The following is a 21,195-nucleotide window of genomic DNA, read 5'->3' on the forward strand; positions in this document are numbered from 1 at the left end:
CATTTATTTTTTTATTTGCTGCGTCGTTTATGGCTTTGCTGATTTCGGGTGGCATTTCGCTGGTGCTAGGTAATTTGACGGGTTGTTTTTTACGCGTTAAATTTAATATTTTGCCTTTGACAACATCGAAGCCTTTAGTGGCCAAATTACCAATACCAGAAATGACAGTCTCGCCGATCTTTCCTATTGCTTTTGACGCGAATTGTTTGATCGTGGGTCCGATTTTAGGTATTACTCGCGTAACGAGACTTCCAATGATATCGCCGAATCCATTGCCGTGGATATATTTGTATACAGGCAATCGAGAGTTTACTATGCGGACCTGTTTAGGTCTGCGCTGATGCTTGTGAACAATCATGTTATTTCAATTATGTTGTTTTAATCGATGAGTTCATCAACGAACTCCTTATAAATATGAGAGTTGATGACGCCACCGCGAAATAATCGCTGACAAATATCTGAGGCTTCGTTGATTATTTCACGAGAGTTATTTCCGGCTCGTTTTCCTCCGATTAATACTTCAAGGCGAGACACATCGTTGACAACGCTGTCAGGGCAAATGGTATATCCGCTTCCTGTCTTTGGTTTTGGGGATTGCGGTGGCAATGGAGGAGGGGAGGAGCGAAAAGACTGACCTTCGCTACCTTGATAATAAGGTGGTATATTAACACCGTGCCAATGAAGGTCGCGAAGAATATTCACCCTACTACGAGTATCTGGTTCCGGGCTACTTACCTCGAATACCGAACTTCCTACCTCTGATACCGGGCTTCTTGCCGCTTTTATTTCTTTATATTCATCAATCTCCTTTAAAAATTTTAAAAATCCTTGATCGTAATAATCTATCGGTTTTCTTAAACTACCAAAATAAATTATCGCCGGCCAATCTCCACTTCTGACTATATTAACAAATTGGTCTCGCAAAAATATAATTCTATTTGCTGGAGAATCATCCGCAGCGACAATTAATTTTGAATAATCACCCTTGAGCGATTCTATGATGTTTTCCTTCAAATAAATATCAGCGGGTAAAGTACGATCAATTGATCCTGAACGAGGTACAATTTTTTTCTTGCCCTCGTCCGCAAGTGGTTTATATTCGCTTGGTTGAATTATTGGTTCCTGGTCGCTCTTATCTTGTTTCTTTTTTGATTTTCTCTCCTTTTTCTGAGGTCTACCTCTTTCTTTTGGTCTGGCTCCTAATTCCTGTGGTTGAAATTCTTCTTCCTGTGGTTGAATATCTTCCTCCTGTGGTTGAATATCTTCTTTTAATTTTGCTTTTCCCTTCCGTGAAGTTTTAGCTTTTTCTTCCTTCTCCTGTTGTCTTCTTTCTTTCGCTTGTTGTTTTTCTTCCCTTGCTCGCTGCTTTTCTTCTTTCGCTTGTTGCGTATTATAGTTATATGTATCTCTTGCTGCTGCTAAAAATCTTCTGTAAAATGGATCCGTTACCTTACTCACCTGTGTTTTTCCCGTATAAACTTTATATAACATACCATACCAACTGTCACGAGTTGCATATCTTTTTTTTCCTATTCCAGTCAAAAATTCATCTCGATAACTAAAATAATCTTCCGCAAATTGACCAAATCGATCTATATCATACAGTGTCGAGAGCGGTCGTGATATTATTTCCCATCCCTCATCGGTGAAATTTTCTCTTAAATTATCGATATTAAACTTCCTCTTTCCTACTCCAGGTTTTCCTACTCCAGGTTTTCCCTTACTTGCTCCAGAATCAATTGCAGGTTGTTGCCCTTGTTGTTGTGCTAGTATTGCTAATCGCTCCGGTAATATTCGTGATTGTTCCTCGATACCTTTCAACATGGGAAAAATTCCCTTTTTCCTGGTATCTGGATCTTTTTCGTCACCAAATACAACTTGCTCGATTGTTCCAGTTACTGGTTTTAGCCATTTCGACGATATCTCAGCAATTCCGCGTTGCGTATCTTCGTAATCACGAACATTTCTCTTAAATAATTGTTTTGTCGGGATAAGTTTCTTTACTGCAGCTAATTGCTCTCGCGCTAATCTAGCGGAATGAGGCTCTCCAACTGTGCTAGTTTTCTGACTCATATTATTTTCAAGTATATTATTTTAATGCGACGTAAAATTGGCCAATGCAGCCCAAAGATGCAAAATCACACTAACACAAAAAAATATCCCGGACCCCCCCCAGAAAATCTTCCTTTTTTCCTTGCTTGAATGCACACAAAAATTGCACTCGGCGGGGATTTTACGCAAATTAATTTTCGTAGGAAGGCTCAAAAGTGAAATCTGAGGCTTCTACGGAGAAAGTTCTCGCAGGAAGGTTTATTTTGGCTGGAACGGCTGGTCTGTACAACTTCCCTGCTGCTGTATGTCTGTTATGCAGTAATGACTTTTGTTCACAGTAACAGTTATTATGTATATGTCTGATATGCAGTAATGACTTTAACTAACAGTAGCAGTTATTATGTATACAGCTGAAAAGCAGTAATGATTGTTGGTTTACAGTAACAGTTTTTATATATATGTCTGATATGCAGTAATGATTTTAGTTTATAGTTACAGTTATTATGTATGTCTGATATGCAGTAATGACTTTAGTTTATAGTTACAGTTATTATGTATGTCTGATATGCAGTAATGACTTTAGTTTACAGTAACAGTTATTATGTATATGTCTGATATGCAGTAATGATTTTAGTTTACAGTAACAGTTATTATGTATATGTCTGATATGCAGTAATGACTTTAGTTTGCAGTAACAGTTATTATGTATGTCTGATATGCAGTAATGATTTTAGTTTACAGTAACAGTTATTATGTATATGCCTGATATGCAATAATGATTTTAGTTTGCAGTAACAGTTATTATGTATATGTCTGATATGCAGTAATGATTTTAGTTTACAGTAACAGTTATTATGTACATGTCTGATATGCAGTAATGACTTTAGTTTACAGTAACAGTTATTATGTATGTCTGATATGCAGTAATGACTTTAGTTTGCAGTAACAGTTATTATATATGTCTGATATGCAGTAATGACTTTAGTTTGCAGTAACAGTTATTATGTATGTCTGATATGCAGTAATGATTTTAGTTTACAGTAACAGTTATTATGTATGTCTGATATGCAGTAATGATTTTAGTTTACAGTAACAGTTATTATGTAAATGTCTGATATGCAGTAATGATTTTAGTTTACAGTAACAGTTATTATGTATGTCTGATATGCAGTAATGACTTTAGTTTACAGTAACAGTTATTATGTATGTCTGATATGCAGTAATGATTTTAGTTTACAGTAAGTTATTATGTATGTCTGATATGCAGTAATGACTTTAGTTTACAGTAACAGTTATTATGTAAATATCTGATATGCAGTAATGATTTTGGTTTAGTAAATTATTATTTATGTCTGATATAATGATTTTAACTTACAATAACATTTATTATGTATGTGTCTGATATGCAGTAATGATTTTTGTTTACAGTAACTGTAATATGCATCTGATATGTAATACTGATTTTTGTTTATAGCAACAGTTAATGTATATATCTGAAATACAGAAATGGTTGTATGCTTTATAAGAGTATTTTAAAAACATAACATCCATTTAATATTATCATTGGCTTCTAATTATTTGTTTGCATATGAGGTATGTTATTTTGAAGCGAGACCTGACAGACATATTGTCTCCGCATCTGTCAGTCCATCTACCTAGCTAATGATTATGTATCCAGATATATTTTATCAGTGATATGTCATTAGACTTGTAGATATTTACACATTTATATAGACATTTATCAAACCTTATCTTCAAGATGAACTTGGAGTATACATGATTTTTGTTGATAAAGCTTAAATATAAAGGTCACTGGACCATGACTTTTGGTAATGACTACACTCAACCTGTTTTAGTGTTAAAGTAATTTATCAAAACATGCTCATTAACTGTATGTGATAAATAGTGTAAAGGTCTTGTAGGCTACCTTAGGTTTGGGTGGGGTGCTCCCAGTATATCTTTAATTATTACAGAAGACCTACCCTGGCTCGTTTTTGTTAGAAATTGAAATAGTGATAGAGATGCAAAGCTCTGAGCCCCCAGTCAGTGATGCCGACAGTTAAATTACTGAATACACAAAAGGTGAAATTCAAATAAACAAATTTAATATCATTCAATTACAGATAGTCTTACCTCAAATGAAATTCAATATTCAAAACCCTATCACTCGTCTTTCAGATGGCCTATTTCATCATCTGACTTAGTGTGATAGATTTTCCTCCTGTCCTGTGTTTCTACTCATCAGTAGTATTTCTTGACTGGTACCCAGTACCCTTTCAGTCCAACAACCACGTCCTTCACCCTTTCACTTCCTCCACTTCCATTCTCTCCTTTTCTTGTCTCCTACAGCTCCTCCGGTCCCTTAAAGCTTCCTTTCTGAAGCTCCTTTGTAATTCCCAGAATAACATTGTTTCCTGCCAATTTCGAATGATGTCGGAGTAGCTTATAACTTCCTTATGTAATTCCCGCAAGATGGTTTAGCGACTACTAACATTTAGTTTCAAGACACTAGATTTAAACTTGCTATTCCAATGGTGGCAGGGCCCCCGAGTGGCCGAGTGGTGTAAAGAACTCTTCGTTACGGATCACTGCATTTTAAATTCGGCCTGCATGGGTTTGAGTCTCGGATTCAACTAATGTTGGTATGTGAGAAAGCTTGCCAGTAGCTTCTCGTGGGTCGTTGGTTCTTTCCGGGGTTTTCCCGGGTTCTTCCTCCACCATTAATACTGGCCGCCATGTATAGCCTTTCATGTGCTGAAAAATGGCGTTAAACCCTACAACAACAACAACAACCAATGGTGGCCAAGCATTGCTCAATTGTGAGTGGATGTCGATTCACCCATGGTCTACATAATTAGCAGACATTGCCCCCTCCCCAGCAGTCTCTCAAGGGTGGATTTACGACCCCCACTTGATGTTCCTTTGAGCTCAACACCAGCAATTCATGCCAAATAAGGCGCCAGTAACAAGTTCCTATGGCTATGTTATATATAACTGGCTTCCCACACGTCCTTTTGATGTCAGCTTACACTATCGTAACATAAGCTGGCCTGCCAGCTGTGTACACATCGCTTTGACACTCATTATTCGCAAGGCTGACACTCGCAACATTTATGAAGTGAATAATTAGCCTCAGGGTCTAGCATATACATGCTGCAATCTGGCTTTTGTTCCTTATCATGTGACAAATGGAATCATAAAATTGTGTCTCATAAACGTTTGTGAAATTTATTGGTACAAATATGCCACTTGCTGTAAGCTGCTTGTGGCATTTAATATTATTACTTTCACAAATATTATTTAAATGGAACTTTAAGATTCTTTATATAATTGTTGAAAAAATCACTTGCTAAATAGGAGGATTGTGGTAATTGTGGTTGCAACACCATCACTATTGCAGGAAAAAAGTTTGGAAGTCATTTTATTTAATAGGATGTTGGAAAATCATAAAAGTTATAATAAGTAAAATATATTAAAAAAACAACCCGTTCTTCAAAACAAAAGAAACAGTGAACATCTACTCCAACAAGGACACTTCAGATTTGCCATGAATATAAAAATCTGAGAAATTTGTGCATAAAACTATCAAAAGAAGGAAATATCTAAATTTAAATGATTTGTGATAAGAAAACTACTGAACTTAAATATACAGTAATAAGAAAAGTAATGAAGAAAGAAAAGTACAGTGATAAGAAAAATATTGTATTGAATTGTACAGTGGTACGAAAAGTACTGAATTGAAATCTACACTGATAAGGAAAGTACTGAATTGAAGTGTACACTGATAAGAAAAGTACTGAACTGAAATATATAGTAATAAGAAAATCACTGAATCAAAGAAATACACAGTGATAGGAAAAGTAAATGAATTTAAAATGTTGTGATAAGACAGGTACTGCATTGAAATGTGGTTTGATAAGAAAAGTATAGAAATAAAGAAATGTACAGTCATGAGAAAAGTACTGAATGAAAGAAATGCAGTGTAAAGAAAAGTAATGAATCAATGAAATGTACCATGATAATAAAAGTATTGAACCAAAGAAATTTAGTGATAAGAAAAGAATAGAACTAAAGAAATGTACAGTGATACTACAAATATAGAATTAAAGAACTGTACAGTGATAAGAAAATTACCATGATTGACATTTTATATATTTTGTGCAGAGTCTACGAGAAATAACATACATATCAAAGGCAGAGGTATCAGACCCGAATGTGAATTTTAGGATTCCTGAAAAATTACTTGCTGAGGTAAGCCCATGTTTTAAATAAATGATTTCAGTGCCATTATTTTGAGTATATACTTAGAAATAACTTTATTGTAAAACATTTCTGATTCAGTTTATATATGTGTGTGTGTGTTTGTGTGTGACAGCCATACATCATATTAGGGCACAAATAATTAAAATACCATGAACCATAATGTTAATATTTAGCAAAATTACCATGCATTCAGCATAAGAAACAAAAATATGCCAACATCCCATACACGAGACAAAACATTAAAAAGAATGAAAATTATACATGCAGCAAGGCTCATTTTGGGGGAAAATTCCTTGTATGTGACCATGACCAAAGTCTGGCCGAGTCATTTCTATTTTGAACCAAGAGTACATGTGAAGTAAATGTGATAAAATGAAAATGGTTTAGATTCAAGCCTACTATTTCATATATTTTACCCACATGCGGGTGGGTCAAACAGAAATTGGCTATTTGAAGTCCTAAAAAGGGAGTTGTGGTCGACTTATCAATGAATACATTTAGTTGTTATACATAGTTTGGTTCTGTAATTCATAAAATACTTAGTTGTATATGACCAATTAATCCATTGAATTATTTGAATAACAGAATAATACTTAGTTTATCTAGCTCATCATACTAGCTTTTCAATGTTTTCCTTCAGAAAAGGACAAGACTGGTGATAAGCCAGATCTCCATTCCTCCAAGTGATATCAACATTTGGATTATAATAGGCTCAGTAGCAGGAGGCATTTTGTTGTTGATCATTGTCATCATCATCTTGTGGAAGGTTTGTAACAGTAACAACTTTAGCATTTGTTAGTTGAGTAGCTCTTTACTCAGACGGGTGGGAGGATTATTTCAAGATTTTGAGCTACGAGTTTTTGTCCTTTTGCCTTCTCTACCCCTTACAAGCATCCTTTGTCTCTTCACCTTTACAATAGTGCAGTTACCTTGTTACATGCATTTTTTTTACAAGTAACTATCAAAACTTCCGTACTGTCTGTAAATTGTTGAATATAAAAAAATTTGGATTCTTTCGCAATAGGGGTTCATTTTAACCAATGAAATTTGGACCCAAGTGTTTCAATGATAAATTTTTCTTAAAGAACTGTTGATAATTCTCCTCATTTATAAGCACTTGCTAGATCAAATGTTTCTAATTTCTGTATAAATGACATATTGACTCTCTATATTTGTATTATTAGTGTGGATTCTTCAAGAGGAAGCAGCATGAACAAATCCAGAACTACAAGAAGGAAAGTCAGTATAAAAGAAAAAGTACAAGGATGAGCTCAATGGGGAGTGACAAAAGACCAGTCATAACCATAGATCTTGTTTCACTATCTCAGTGTCCACAGAGTCCTTATTTGCAGTTTAGTAATTAGAATTGCTAATGGGGTGAACTTGATTCAGGCATATATTGACTCCATGCCCAGCTCTCTGCTGACCTTTGAACTGGTTTAGAGACTATAAACCCTTAAAAAAGCTGGGAAGATGGTAACTGAGCAAAGCTGTTTAGATTTGCCTTTGGCAGCAATTTTTAGTATTTGTTTAGTATTTACACTTTATCTTTCTGTAAAATATTGATTTCATGTTTGCTTATTTGTTTCTTTGTTTTTTCCCATCAGTGACAGTGCGAATTGATAAATACTTGACAGAGATAGTAAAACTTAGCTGTGCTAATCAATTTTCTCACAAAAACTGCCAACTTTGATTCAGAACTGCCTAATGTATTTTGCATTGGTGCCACTCAGTCACCTGTATGACATATGAAGTGTGTCAAGAATAAAATAGTATGTAAGATTCTGAAACAAGTTCACCCTTCATGTACATTAGGTAGTGAATACTAGGCATAATGCAGTGAACTGATTGACTTTTACAGACTGGAATGTAATTAGTATTACTCCAATGAAATCTGACTTAATTTACTGTAATACTGCTGCCTGTGTTTGATACATGTCTTTGTTTATGATGAATGGGAAGTTTTTACTTTTTCACAAAATTAAATATTCTTGTTTCTTATATCTCATACTATTTTTGACCTGATTTAGATATCTGATTAAACAGTTTTTTCATTATGTCTCACTGTCTTTTACTTCATACTGATCTCATTATGGATGATTTAATCAAACAGTAAATCACATAGCATTCAACACTGTCACATCATAAAAATAATTTACATCACTGTGGCATGACACTTAACAATAAGATAGAGAGGTGCTAAGTCCGTAAAGATAGGTGATATATAGAATCTCAACACCATTTTCATCTGACATGATAGAGAGATGTCTATGAGACATCTGATTTCTTTTGGTTTTGAACTTTCATTGATTGCTCAGAAAATGTGATATAGTGTAACAACAATTGCCTTGTATCAACTCGTGTCTAATCAGATCTGATTTTGAGAAAGTGAAAGGAAAACAGCTTATAAAAATACACTTTACTAAAATAACAAATGCATAAGACAGCAATGAATTTATGACAAAATATAACAGCAACAGTAACTGCAATAAATATAAAAATATAGTTATTGAGTAATAGTCTGCATTTTCTATTTTTTCTTCATTTTGTTCAAATAAATATTATACGGACACATTTTCCATTGATGATATCATAATATTTATAGCTGTTATTACATCTTCCTCGGCAAAAAGAATTTCTAGCAAGGAAAGAAAACTTGTCAGTGAAGATTTTGATTCTGAGAGAAAACTTGTTAGTGAAGATTTTGATTCTGGACTATCATGTAAAAAGGCTTTGACTGGATATATATAGCAGTTGATTGAACATAATTGAGTTTCAAATCAATTCTTGACATGCATTTTGTGTTTTGTTCTATTTATGTTTATCATTTATTCTTTTGCATTTATTGTATTTATGGTTCTCAGTTTTGTAAAAAGCAATGAGACATTTTGTTTGCATTCATTCTTTTATCTGCTTGCATTCCCAGTTTGTTTCACTGGTAACATTTCTGTCGGGGTCTATACAAACAAAACACCCTAACTTTTCAATTAGATTCAAGACATGATTTTAAACATAACTGTAGACCTGAACAAACATTGTAAGTTTTTAAAATGTTGAAATTGTTTACCGAGTATCAAGATTAGATTATTCAGATCTTTGTTGCAAAATGTACTGCACACCTCTGTGTACAAACTTTAGTGAACATATGAAAAGAAAATTATTTTTGTTATTGGTTATAATAGTTCTTGTTTTTATTAAACCTTCTAAGATTTAACAGTGCTACCATCGGATGCATACAATAATGTATTTTATTTTGAAGAGCTGATGACAAAATCATTTATCCAAGGATGACAAATTCTAAAAGTAAGATATGTATCATGCAATCTTTGTGTAACTATGATATTTGATTTAGTTCTCAGGTTAATAATAGGTGGAACTAATTACTCTTTAATGGTCTTACATAATTTTGCTCTTTACAATCAGACACATTCCATATAAATCGTTTCTCATAATATATGTATCTGTGTATGTACATGAAACACCTATGATCTTTAATGTCTTTTATATTTTTTTAGATGTCTGAACCATGCAGTCTAAAATAAAGAATTTGCATAAGGCACAACATAATTACATTAACTACTTGTATTTAACATTCTCAATAAAACATTAAAATTCTGCATAAAGAACTATCTGCCAACAATTTATACTTTGCAATATTTGTGTAATGGTTCTAATGGTGTACATATAGGTGTAAAGCTTTTGTTTTAAATAGGAATAGTTCATTTACATCTTTGTACCTGTATCATGTGTTTTCCTGATAAGCTAGCTGTACAAAAACACTTCAATCACAATACAAGCAAATGCATTCATATGATGTAAGCATCTGATTAACAGAATATGTTGCTTTTATGTATGGGTGGGTGGGTGGGGGGAAATTCAGTTTACAGGGACCAAAGTTGAGTAATTTTTATATGAGAATGCAGACAAAGAAAAATGGATTATATATATTGATCTTTGTGCAAAACAATGACACAATATGTCATTGGAGCATGAAAGGTATTGCACAATGATCTATCTTTAAGCCTGTAGCAGTTCTCAAGATGAATGTCTATATTCAGCCTTTGAAGGAACAGATAAGAATCAAATTAAAGAACAGGTATTAACATTTATACATGGAGGGTAAAGATCATGTTTTTGATTTTTAACATAGCTTTAACAAGTTTTTAGTCATATCACTAGGATGTCTGCAGTATAGCAGCTTATGGAGATGTCTAGCACTAGGGCATCATGCTGCAAACATGTTGTCCCACCCAGTCACATTATCCTGACATCATGCCAACCAATTCTAACACTAACCTCTTAATGCTGAGCGCCTAGCAAAGCTGATTTTAGTACTGTTTTTATAAGTCTTTGGTTTGACTTGGCCATGGTTCAAACATGCAGCCTCCCACATCTGAGGCAGATACTCCAACCACTAGGCGACAAAGATGTTGACAACAGTGACTATAAAACCAGGGTTAAAGCATAACCCTCCTACTTTTTTCTTAATAGAGACAAACAGACAAGAACCAGCTGTTTTGTAAAGACCAAATAAATTGAAGCTGTCAACTATTGTCTTTACTCTGAAACTGTAAAATTTATGTCCTAGTTTTCTTCTAGAAACTCTGGTGAACATGTTTGTTGTTTATAATTTGTGTAAATCACATGCATACATGTGCTGTTAAAACTAAAGTATAGTTGGAAAGATGAACAACATAACTAGTTATTGGTGTCTATGTTATATAGTTTCAATAGTTTCATTAGTGATAATGGGGAATGATGGTTTATGGTGTAGTATTGTAGAGTTTTAAAGATTAATTATTTTTAGTCAAGCTAGTCAATAATTGATCTCTGTGACAGACTTGTCTTATAAATGTTTTCACTACAGTATAAATAAAATGCATACTTTAAAAAAAACTGCTTTCTTATAACTGAAATTATGAAGTACACAAGTTTATCCTAACTGAAACGTGATATTATTCAACAATTACAATTGTGTTAGCATGATAATGAGCCTTGAAAATGACAACTTTTACGCTGTTACAAATGAGAAATTTATTGTAAAATGGAAGATGTGACTGTTTTATAAAAGTGTGGAAAGTTAACAAAAACAGTAAGAATTCAGCAATGATTTATTTCATATTTCAATAACAACTCTTAAACATTTAGGGTACAAGATTTCTTTATGAAACACTTGTATACATTTTTTCTGAAAATTAAAATGTATGAACAGAATACAAGGGTACTGTTTCCATGCTTTCCAAATTTAACCAGTGGTATTACAGCACCACATTATGAAAGTGTATTCATTCAATCAGTATCAAATATTGGAGAAGACTGTTTCTTCAGAACCTCTAAACATCAATTAAACTCGTCACTAGAAAAAAAATTATGATTTTTTTTATTTTAATGGTAAAAAATGTTTAAAACCTCAAAATTATAGATGCAAATATGGAAGCTGTCCAAAACAAAAGATTGGAATCACTTAATGTCACAGAGGGCAGCAACACCACGCAGAATCCAATGATCAGGACTTTGGGTGGTTTTGAGCACAATGAATGAGATGTATGTGAGATCAGTACGATTAGGTTTCTTGTAGATAGGACATTGATACAGACGTGGATCCTTCGGTGCTGTGGAATTGATGGCATACATATGGACCACTGTGAGAGGAGTGAATAAGACCTTTGCTGTAGGTTCACACAGGCGACAATTTCTTTTGTCCCACCCAGCACCATCCAGGTATAAGCCATAAATAAAGACACCCTCCTGCAAAAAAACATATTGAATGTTAGAGCCTAAACGTCACCAGTCAGATTGGGCATTAAAATAATTTTTGAAAGATGTTGGGGAAACAGAATTATTAGGATAACAAGACATTGCAGTTACCAGATTAGTGAACTGGTCAATGGTTGTCATTAAATGCTTTATTTATGGTTATTAAGTCCTTTACCAGTAACTCCAATGGACCATGAAAATTAGTTCTATGAATAGTGCAGTTTTGCTTTCTGAAGCAACTTTACACATTCAGCTAATTTAAATGACAGATGTTTGCATATCATATTCATATGGTTTATGGAATATTTCTTACACGAAAAACAAAACATCACCTAGAATAATGCTCAAGTTTTGAAGTGTAAGAGTGGCATACATATTTTAAAAAAAAATAAAGGATACATATTATGCTTACTCATCTGTTCAGCATTTTCCAATATTTTACAGCATCATTAGCACAGGCACTAGCAGAGCATGGTCAACTCTGGAGAGTGCTGTCCAATGTGCCATGGTGCTCTTCACATCAATCTTTTAAACATTGTCAATTGGATCCTCCATTGCCAAAAAGATAACCCAGTTGTCACTTTTGAATAATGATAATAGAAATCAAATGTTTTATATGGGCTATTGTGACCCCGACCTTAAAGGGGACGAAAACCCGGACCTGCACAATTTTATTGTAAATAGAAGGATATATAGTAGTTTGTGTAGATAATCTATCCCGACTATTTGTTTCTTTGCATCTATTGTATTTGCACAAACATTTCATACAAAATATTGTCCTGTATTACGAGATCAAATGGAAAGAACCTGCCCCGAATTTGTTAGCTCCCTTCCATACAAGCAGGATGTGATGTCATTTGAGACGATTAACGTGTAAGAGTTGTATTCAGTTTGTGCAGCGAAGTGTCAAGTAGAAACAAGATGGTTCAATGCGCAGCTCTAAATTGCGTGAATAATAGCAGTTCTGGAACAGTCCTTAATTATTTTACTCTTTTTTTTTTTAATCTTTGAAAAGTAAGAAATGATCTACCAAATAAAATAACATTAAAGAAATGTTTACGCTTTTTCATTCAATGTTTCCAGCATCAATTTATTATGCACGTTGGATTTAGTATGTAATTGCATCGGATGAACATGCATTTTGTCTTCCACACTTACGTTCAAGACTGTTTTCCACTCGTTATATAATAAACCCCTCCTTCCCATTCTGCATTCATCTTTTTTGTGTAATTTCGATAATAGAAAAATAAATCACTTATAACTGAAAGTCTGTGTGCTCATATAAACTCCTTAGATTTCTTGTAACTACACACACCTGAACACCACGATACAATTTGTTAAAAAATTGTTTGAACAAATGTTACTGTTAACTTTCTTGATTGATAAATCTATTATAGTAACATTATTCTTTAATGTGGTAATTACTCTCAAACTCGGACCCGGCTGATTCGGTACAAATCACTGAATGATTCGGCCCATATATCTGGCTGATTCTCCAAACTTCCAAACTGATTCGGACCATGTGAAATGTTATTCAGTTTAGTCCAGGATTTAAATGTCACATTTAAATTTGTTTTTAAAGATGATCTTCTCATTATGTCCAAAGTACGTTGAGCAGTTCAAATATGTATTTAAAGTAACAAAATCCCGTTAGTACGCGTGATCATGGTATTGTTATATATAATAAAATAACGTAATCATGTTTATTGTGCATCGGCAATTTAGTAGTGAAATATTTTTTAAACTTCTCGTTCAATTTTAAGTAGTTTGTTTTATTGAGAAATAATAAAATTACGAACACTGACAAAAAAGAAGAAATAAACTAAAAGATGGGCGTAGAACATGATAGCTTTTAGAAACCGTCAGAATTCTGTGCATTGGCCATGATGTTGAATTCAATAGCGACCGGATTTCCTGAGTAGGCATCAGTGATGCTTTTTATCGAGTTCAAGTAACGCTCGTCAATTGTTAGTAAATCTCAATGAAAAATCAGATTAATTGTTCAGTTAGAGAGATGATACTATAACCCTTTGGATTATTCACGGCAAGAATTCAGTCGATTTCGGGTTATAGAGGTCCATGCCATAAAGTCGTCTCATGATGACATTAGTTATTAGGTTGGAGCCCTTTCATGTATAAAACTGCTGATGTCACATCATGCTTACACCCGCTCTATTTTTTAAGTACAGAAGCGGAGTTGATCAAATGGAAAAGTTTAAAAGCTGTAAATTTTCTAGATTTTATAAGTTATTTAGTTGAAGAAAAACAACAATAAATAAAGCTTTCACAACCAGGGCGAGTTCTCCATAATTCATGATCAACAATGCCAGTGTGTACACAGTGTCTCAAATGACGTCACACCCGCTATTTTTACAGGGGGAGGGAAGCGCGTTGTTCTATTCAAGACGGATCGGGAGAGCTGATCGGTTTTTCATACATTTCTTTGTAACGAGTAAGAATAAACGATAAAAAATCTCAGAAAACGAACCTAATACATATAGCAAATTATATATGAAGTTTGTGCGAATTTCAGTTTTGCATGTTGGTCCTCTTTAAGCTTCAAACCAACAGCTGTAGCATATTTTCTACCCATTATCTGTCTTTAAAATTTGTGTCTTTATGTTGTGAACAATTAAAATTATCTTGCAGAAACTTTTCTCCTTACTTGTATTACAGTGGCCTTGATCTCTGACCCAAAATCAAAAGGGCTTTTTTTGCTGATGTGCAGGCCTTCCACAAAGTAAAATACATGGTTAAGAACAAACATTTCTGTGTTTAACCCTTTACCTCATAGAGCAAAGTTACCCAATGCAGCACACTATAAATAGAACACCTGTTACCTATTCAACTCCATACGCATAGGCCTGCCTGTTAACTGTTAAGCAATGTAGTGAATTTAAGAGTCTGACACACAGCAAATAACGCCTGAAGGGCGTTATGTAAGCTGTGTGAGTCGGCAACTGACAGTTTATACCACGATGAACTTAGAAAAAACGTTAAACTCTTATAATTGAAATTTTAATTATTTGTTATGTTATTTTGTTTGCATCATTAAAAAACAGAAATCTTAACTGAGCGTAGTAATACATGTTTGTGGTTTTTCTGTTACATAGCTATTAATAGTACTTGGGATGTCCAGATTGATTGCAATGAGGTCATCATAATACCAGTCCTTCAACCAATGGAAGCCAAATTTTTTCAATTTTTTTTTGTTTGTTTGTTAGAATGTTGTTTTTCTTTAATGCTTACTTCATGTCTGCCTTAGGGGGCACTCACCAATTAATATGTACTTTAGAGAGAGTGACGTATGTAAGGTGAAGTAGTTTGCATTTAAAACATGCACAATGGAGAGAATGTTGGCATACCTATATGCTACAGTAATATAATGTGGATGATATTTCTTTGGATATTGTACTTTTGGAAATTTTACATGATTTAAGCACACTGCTAACTAAAATGACTGCTCCCTTGTGTTAAAAAATCAAACTGAATTAGTCTAAAGTACACTATACATAGCAGCTATTAAAAATAGGGAAAATGAATTTTGCCAGACTAGACAACATTAGCTTCTGAAAGTGCAATGAATGAATTACCAAATATATAAAATGTAAAAAAAATTATCGGCTCTTTTTCATACAATTTACCTCTGAAGTTCAGGAAGTGAAAAGACCAAGTAGAGCTAGCACTTTTTTGAAAGGTTCACATTTGAAGTAAGGCCAAGCTGTATACTCTATAACCCATAGTACACCCATCAATCATACATCAAAATAAAGGGAATTAAAGGTTCTTTTAATTATACCCAAGATATACAAGGTCTTTTTTAAATAGCCAGTATAACCAGTGAGGAAAGCCGGGGAAATTCTTTTTCTTTAAAATCTTAACCCTATGGAAAATGCGAAACTGTATAGCGCCACCTTAACTGGCGGTGTTTATCTTATGCTGTACACATGACTCTATTTATAGAAGTGGGTATTCTTAGAAAAGTAGTTCTCCTTACTGTTCATACAGAAATGAACGCTATTCATTTTGATCATGTGGTAACATTCTGACCAATGGAAATGTTACTTTCCTGTACCAGCTACTGACATTGCAATTATGTTATGTTTAACAGCAATTTTAATCATTTTACATTTTTGGTGCACATCTATTATGTGTGCAAAAATTTAAGAGTAAAGTCCGATTGTTATAGTTGTGTAATTATTTTTCACGGAAGAATTTTGTATGTGCTTTAAAATCTTGAGAGAACTCTGTGAGATCAAGTGACCAACTGCAGCTGCCATTTCTCATACTTTAAATTTACAATATTTTTTTATCTGCGTCTACATCACTAAGTCGTCTGAATTTGATAATTTATAAAAACTAATTGCTGCCTACAACAATATCAAAGCCTTTACCTAAGTTATTGAATCTTTCATAGTTGTTATTCTAATTGTGAAAACTTCGTAAGTACTGAATGAAATCTGCGATCTCCATTTTGGAGAGTGGAGATTACGAACCAGCTACTTTAAATAGCAGATATTGACCAGAGCATAAACAGTGACCACGTGATCTGACATTGTCAGAAATGAATGTCAAAAGGGGCTTCCATGCAAATGGAGTAGAGGTGTCCAAAGGCGCTTGCATGAGGTAAAGGGTTAAACCATACTTCAGTGACTTGGACACCGAAACTTCAAGTTTTCTTCCGTATCTTGGATGCCATTTGCAAGTTATGGTTCCAGTACGTGACTGACAACTTGTGTCAAACCAAAATAGAAAGACATTTGGATGTAACAGCATGAAAAACATCATAAAGAATTGACAAAAATAAAAATATTGAATCAACAGCTCAGGCAAAATGAAAACCTCCTTTAATTAAACTGTGATTATAAGAGTAGAAAATTCCACTCCAATCTATTTATCCTACTTACTGGAGGAGGAGAAGTAATGTCCTCCTTAAACTGCTTGATCACTTCATTATGGAGTGTCACAGAATCAAGTGCCCAGCCTTTGTGTGCTCTAGTAACTTCTTGTCTCATAGCAGTCAAGAAACCTGCAAATATGGGAAGAAACTACATCCAATACAACCTGCTTTAAGAACATAAACCAAAACATAAATTTTACACAAATGTCCTAACATTCTTAAGAAGTTTTATCAAAATTGCCTCAGCTGTCACAGAGTGAAGCAGCAAGAAACCAGGGTTTTTTCCACATGTTTGCCAAGTGAGACTGTTTCTCAGGAAGTTAATCCAATCATATTTTTCATAGAACATTCCCAAAGAAGCATTCCTACCATGTTTGATCAACATTGACTCAAGCTACTGTGAAAAACAAATTTACAACCTGTTTTCCCTACAGCTGCTGTGGAACCTACACAAGACACAATTCTGATATGGCATGTACACCGCTCCCTCGATAACTCGCGCCCTGATACTCGCGAACCCGCTTATAACGCAGTGTCCGGCGTGGATCCTGTTTTTTTTAATAAAGAAAATATTTTTAAAAAATGAAGAAAATTGTGATCAGAACTGGTGAATGAAACCTTGATATATCGTCCGTTTTATCATCGAAAATGGCGGTTAGTGCCCGAAAAGTTAGAATCAACATCGGTAAATTTTCAGGTTTTAATAAGGAATCACATATCTTGTTAGATTTTATCGGAAAAAATATTTTCTCAGTTCACTGTAAATAATAATACTGTGTATGTATACGGCGAAACAGCGATCAATGAATTATAGTAACTGCTAACAGGTGGCAACACTGAATGAAATGAACACTAATTAAATATGTCTTGTCAGGGGAAATTAGTGTTTTAATCTTTTCATTGTGTTGCAGTGTAAGCAGTATAATCGTTGCATGTTCTCTTCTATTCAAACATGAAAAGAGTCAACTGACCATCACATCGATGCCCGTGAGCACATCTGTGAGAACCTAATTAAGTGCCGGCTGCGTTTTGATCGACGACTTGGGGAAGTGTTTGTTGCATTGTAAAAATCAATTAAAATAGACCTGCTTTATTTTATCACGTTAAGTCGGTCTTTTGTATCAAATCAGGTAAAAGACGTTCAATACAAAAGTTCAAAGGAATGCGAATCCTACATGCATAAACTCTTGTGGTCAATATCGTGTCTCAACATCAATCAATTTAATTGGACCAATCGAACATGGTTTCAAATAGTATGTACTTATTGTCATTAAAGTATATATTAATCAGTAATTTATCCCAATCATTTGTAAATGTGATCATGGAGAGCAAGGGAATCAAGCGAAAGGCGTACTCGGTGAATGAAAAGCTTACTGTCATAGAGAGGGTTCGTAATGGTGAATCAAGATCAAAAGTTTGTAGTGAACTTAAACTTGCCGAGTCGACACTCAGAGGTTGGCTCAAGGATGAGCAGAAATTTCAGGATTATTTGCATGAAGTTGATTCTGATGATGGATTTAAACGGAAACGGGCACGCACTGCAAACGACACAGAATTAGATGATGCTGTGTACACCTGGTTCACACAGCAACGTGAAAAAGATGTTACGATTTCGGGAACAATTCTCAAGGCCCAGGCAGAGAAAATGGCCAAAACTATGGATACTGGTTCAGATTTCATGGCAAGCCATGGATGGCTTTGGAGATTCCAGCGCCAACATGGAATAAAACAAAATTCGTTGTCAGGAGAGATACTCTCAGCAAATCAGGCGGCCGCATCTAGTTATCCCAACCAACTCCGAGAGATACTGACCCGTGATGGATATACAGATGACCAAGTTTATAATTGTGATGAGGCTGGTCTATGCTATCGGATGATGCCAGACAAAACTCTAGCTACCAGAGATGATACACACAAAAAGGAGGGTTTCAAGCTGAACAAAGAGAGATTAACACTTTTGTTTTGTGTTAACAAAACTGGCACACATAAAATGAAACCATTATGTGTTGGCAAATACAAGTCTCCCCGTTGTTTTCATCACATGAATATGGACAGCCTTCCATTTGTATATAGAAATAGTGGAAATGCATGGATGACTGCAACAATATTTACGGATTGGTTTTCTAAGATGTTTGTCCCCTCCGTCAGAAACCACCTGCGATCCAGGGCTTAGAGGAGAAAGCTCTACTGCTATTAGACAATTGCCCAGCAAATATTGTCGTATTCTCACTCGCGTATTTAATTTTTTTTTTTTTTTTTTTTTTTTTACACGTCTGACGTTTAGACCCATTAAATTCATGGTTGGTAATGGTTTATCTTTGTGAATTAATTTTTTTACATTTTACTCTATCTATCTATCTAGTGATAGCAGATTTTTTTTTTAGAGCAACACAAGTTTTGACGTCGTTTTTCGATATGAATATTATCTTTTTTGATAAAAGAAATCTTGATTCATTTTGAACAAACAATAAAACTAGAATGTATCCAAATCAACACAAAAAGCAGTGACGTAATACACAATGTGTTTAGCGATACACATGTTAAGAGTACTGATACCTCGTGGAATAATGTTTGTTTTTACGATCTTTTCAAGATACTTTATCCAGAAATTAAAGGTAACTTATAAAGAAAAACGAACAACACCTTTAAAAAGAAATATTTATTCACAGTTATTTTCAGCACGATTATAAAACGAGTATTTAACAATGCAAACCCCCCCCCTTCGCCTCTCTCTGTCGATCTCCATCTCTTTATTAGTTTTTTTTATAGGTCCCTTGGTAACTCGCGCCCTCGCTTATAGTGCGGTCGATGTTTCTGGACCCCGTTGTACGCGAGTTATCGAGGGAGCGGTGTACTAAGAACACTGCTACTAAGACTGACTGAAAGTGGTCCTACCATTCTAGAAAAGTAAACAAGAGACCCGACTTAATGTGCTACTGTCCAAAAGAAATTTCAGAAACTGAGGACTATTTTCTTTTAACTGTAAAGTGATAAAACCATGGCTGTTGAAATTAGCCACTGTGATTAACATACTGGATGTAAGAACTGCACAATTTTCATTTGGGACAAACTAGACACCATTAGAAGACTTTTTGTTAAAACTCCATTCTGGTACAACCATCGATTTACGGGATTATTGACATGATGTTCACAGTAGCGGCTATATTTTTAGATCAGATCAGCACCATTTTCAAGACGGCTTCCATGTTGGCCTTAATGGATCCAAGATCAGCACAATTTTAATTTAGAACCAATTAGATTAACCAAAAATCTACTGGTGAAAACTTAATGGTAATATGACTCCTTCTTGGAGGAATAATGACAAAATCTTCAAGATGGCCAGGCTGATGACCATATTTTTTTTTTGTGGGGGGGCCATTAGATTGGCACAATTTTGTAATAATAATAAGTATCCATCACAAAAAATCTTCATTTAAAACAACATGCTGACAGGACTTTACATTCAGGAGGAAGAACCAAGGTTTCTGACAACACAAATGTGCCTGTTGCAATAAAATTAAAAAATGACGCATTAAAATCCCAGCCTAAAAGTCCTGTAGAATGCAATAAATGTTGCTGACCAAGTCGATTTCCAGCTTACAGAAAGGTCAAGGTTTCTCAAAACAGATGTCTGAAGGATTTTCTATGCTGTCTGTTGAGGTCATGCTCCTTAATGTGTTCATTTCTGAGTGTAACTGAATAAGTATAGTGCACGTGATCTTGAAAGGATGATGCGCTAAAGATTCAAATTAAATTAGAAGATGAACCCTATGATAATAAATATTACTACCATTTGTTGCTTTCATGTCGAGACTTGGACAAAATGCCATTTGCAAATTTGGATAAGTATTTTTTGGGGGGTTCAATGCATACATGGCAGCCATTTATGCTTTTGTCATAATCATTACGCCATCTTTCCAACAAATGACATTTTAAGACTTTTCCTTGTTTTCTATTTACAGCAACTACTGTATATGACCCATTTTATTTCTAAGAAAACAGGCGGGTTTCATCAATTTTAACTTAGCCTCATAGATTCATTATATTCATAATAAAAGTAGCAGACCAGAATATGGCTTTATAGAAAATGGCACCAGATTGTAAGTTAGACTTGTTACGGTGTGACTTGTGGATGTTATACGATGGAAAATTTTAGAGCAGATGAATCTTTGCAAACTTAAAAACATGTCAGATCAGACAAAAGTACAAATCAGCACCACTTT

General features: G+C 34.4%; 2 protein-coding genes across 2 annotated transcripts in view; one reads left to right on the plus strand and one right to left on the minus strand.

Annotated features, from left to right (window-relative positions):
- Positions 1 to 9,204, plus strand: part of LOC149776299 (integrin alpha-V-like) — a 165,587-nt gene extending 156,383 nt beyond the window's left edge. Inside the window, exons 22-24 of the mRNA XM_089942773.1 lie at positions 6,217 to 6,303; positions 6,956 to 7,081; positions 7,500 to 9,204. Of these exons, the coding sequence (XP_089798899.1) occupies positions 6,217 to 6,303; positions 6,956 to 7,081; positions 7,500 to 7,679 (393 nt within the window). The 3' untranslated portion in view covers positions 7,680 to 9,204. The remainder of the gene's footprint in view (positions 1 to 6,216; positions 6,304 to 6,955; positions 7,082 to 7,499) is intronic.
- A 2,204-nt stretch (positions 9,205 to 11,408) lies between these two features.
- LOC149776300 (dynein axonemal heavy chain 8-like) overlaps positions 11,409 to 21,195 on the minus strand; it is a 565,538-nt gene continuing 555,751 nt past the window's right edge. Inside the window, exons 88-89 of the mRNA XM_089942774.1 lie at positions 16,980 to 17,101; positions 11,409 to 12,063 (exon numbers count right to left, since the gene is read on the minus strand). Coding sequence (XP_089798900.1) covers positions 11,776 to 12,063; positions 16,980 to 17,101 — 410 coding nt within the window. The 3' untranslated portion in view covers positions 11,409 to 11,775. The remainder of the gene's footprint in view (positions 12,064 to 16,979; positions 17,102 to 21,195) is intronic.

This window comes from Sinohyriopsis cumingii, chromosome 18 (assembly GCF_028554795.1).
Source record: "Sinohyriopsis cumingii isolate HCF-2022 chromosome 18, ASM2855479v2, whole genome shotgun sequence".
Taxonomy (NCBI): Eukaryota; Metazoa; Mollusca; class Bivalvia; order Unionida; family Unionidae; genus Sinohyriopsis; species Sinohyriopsis cumingii.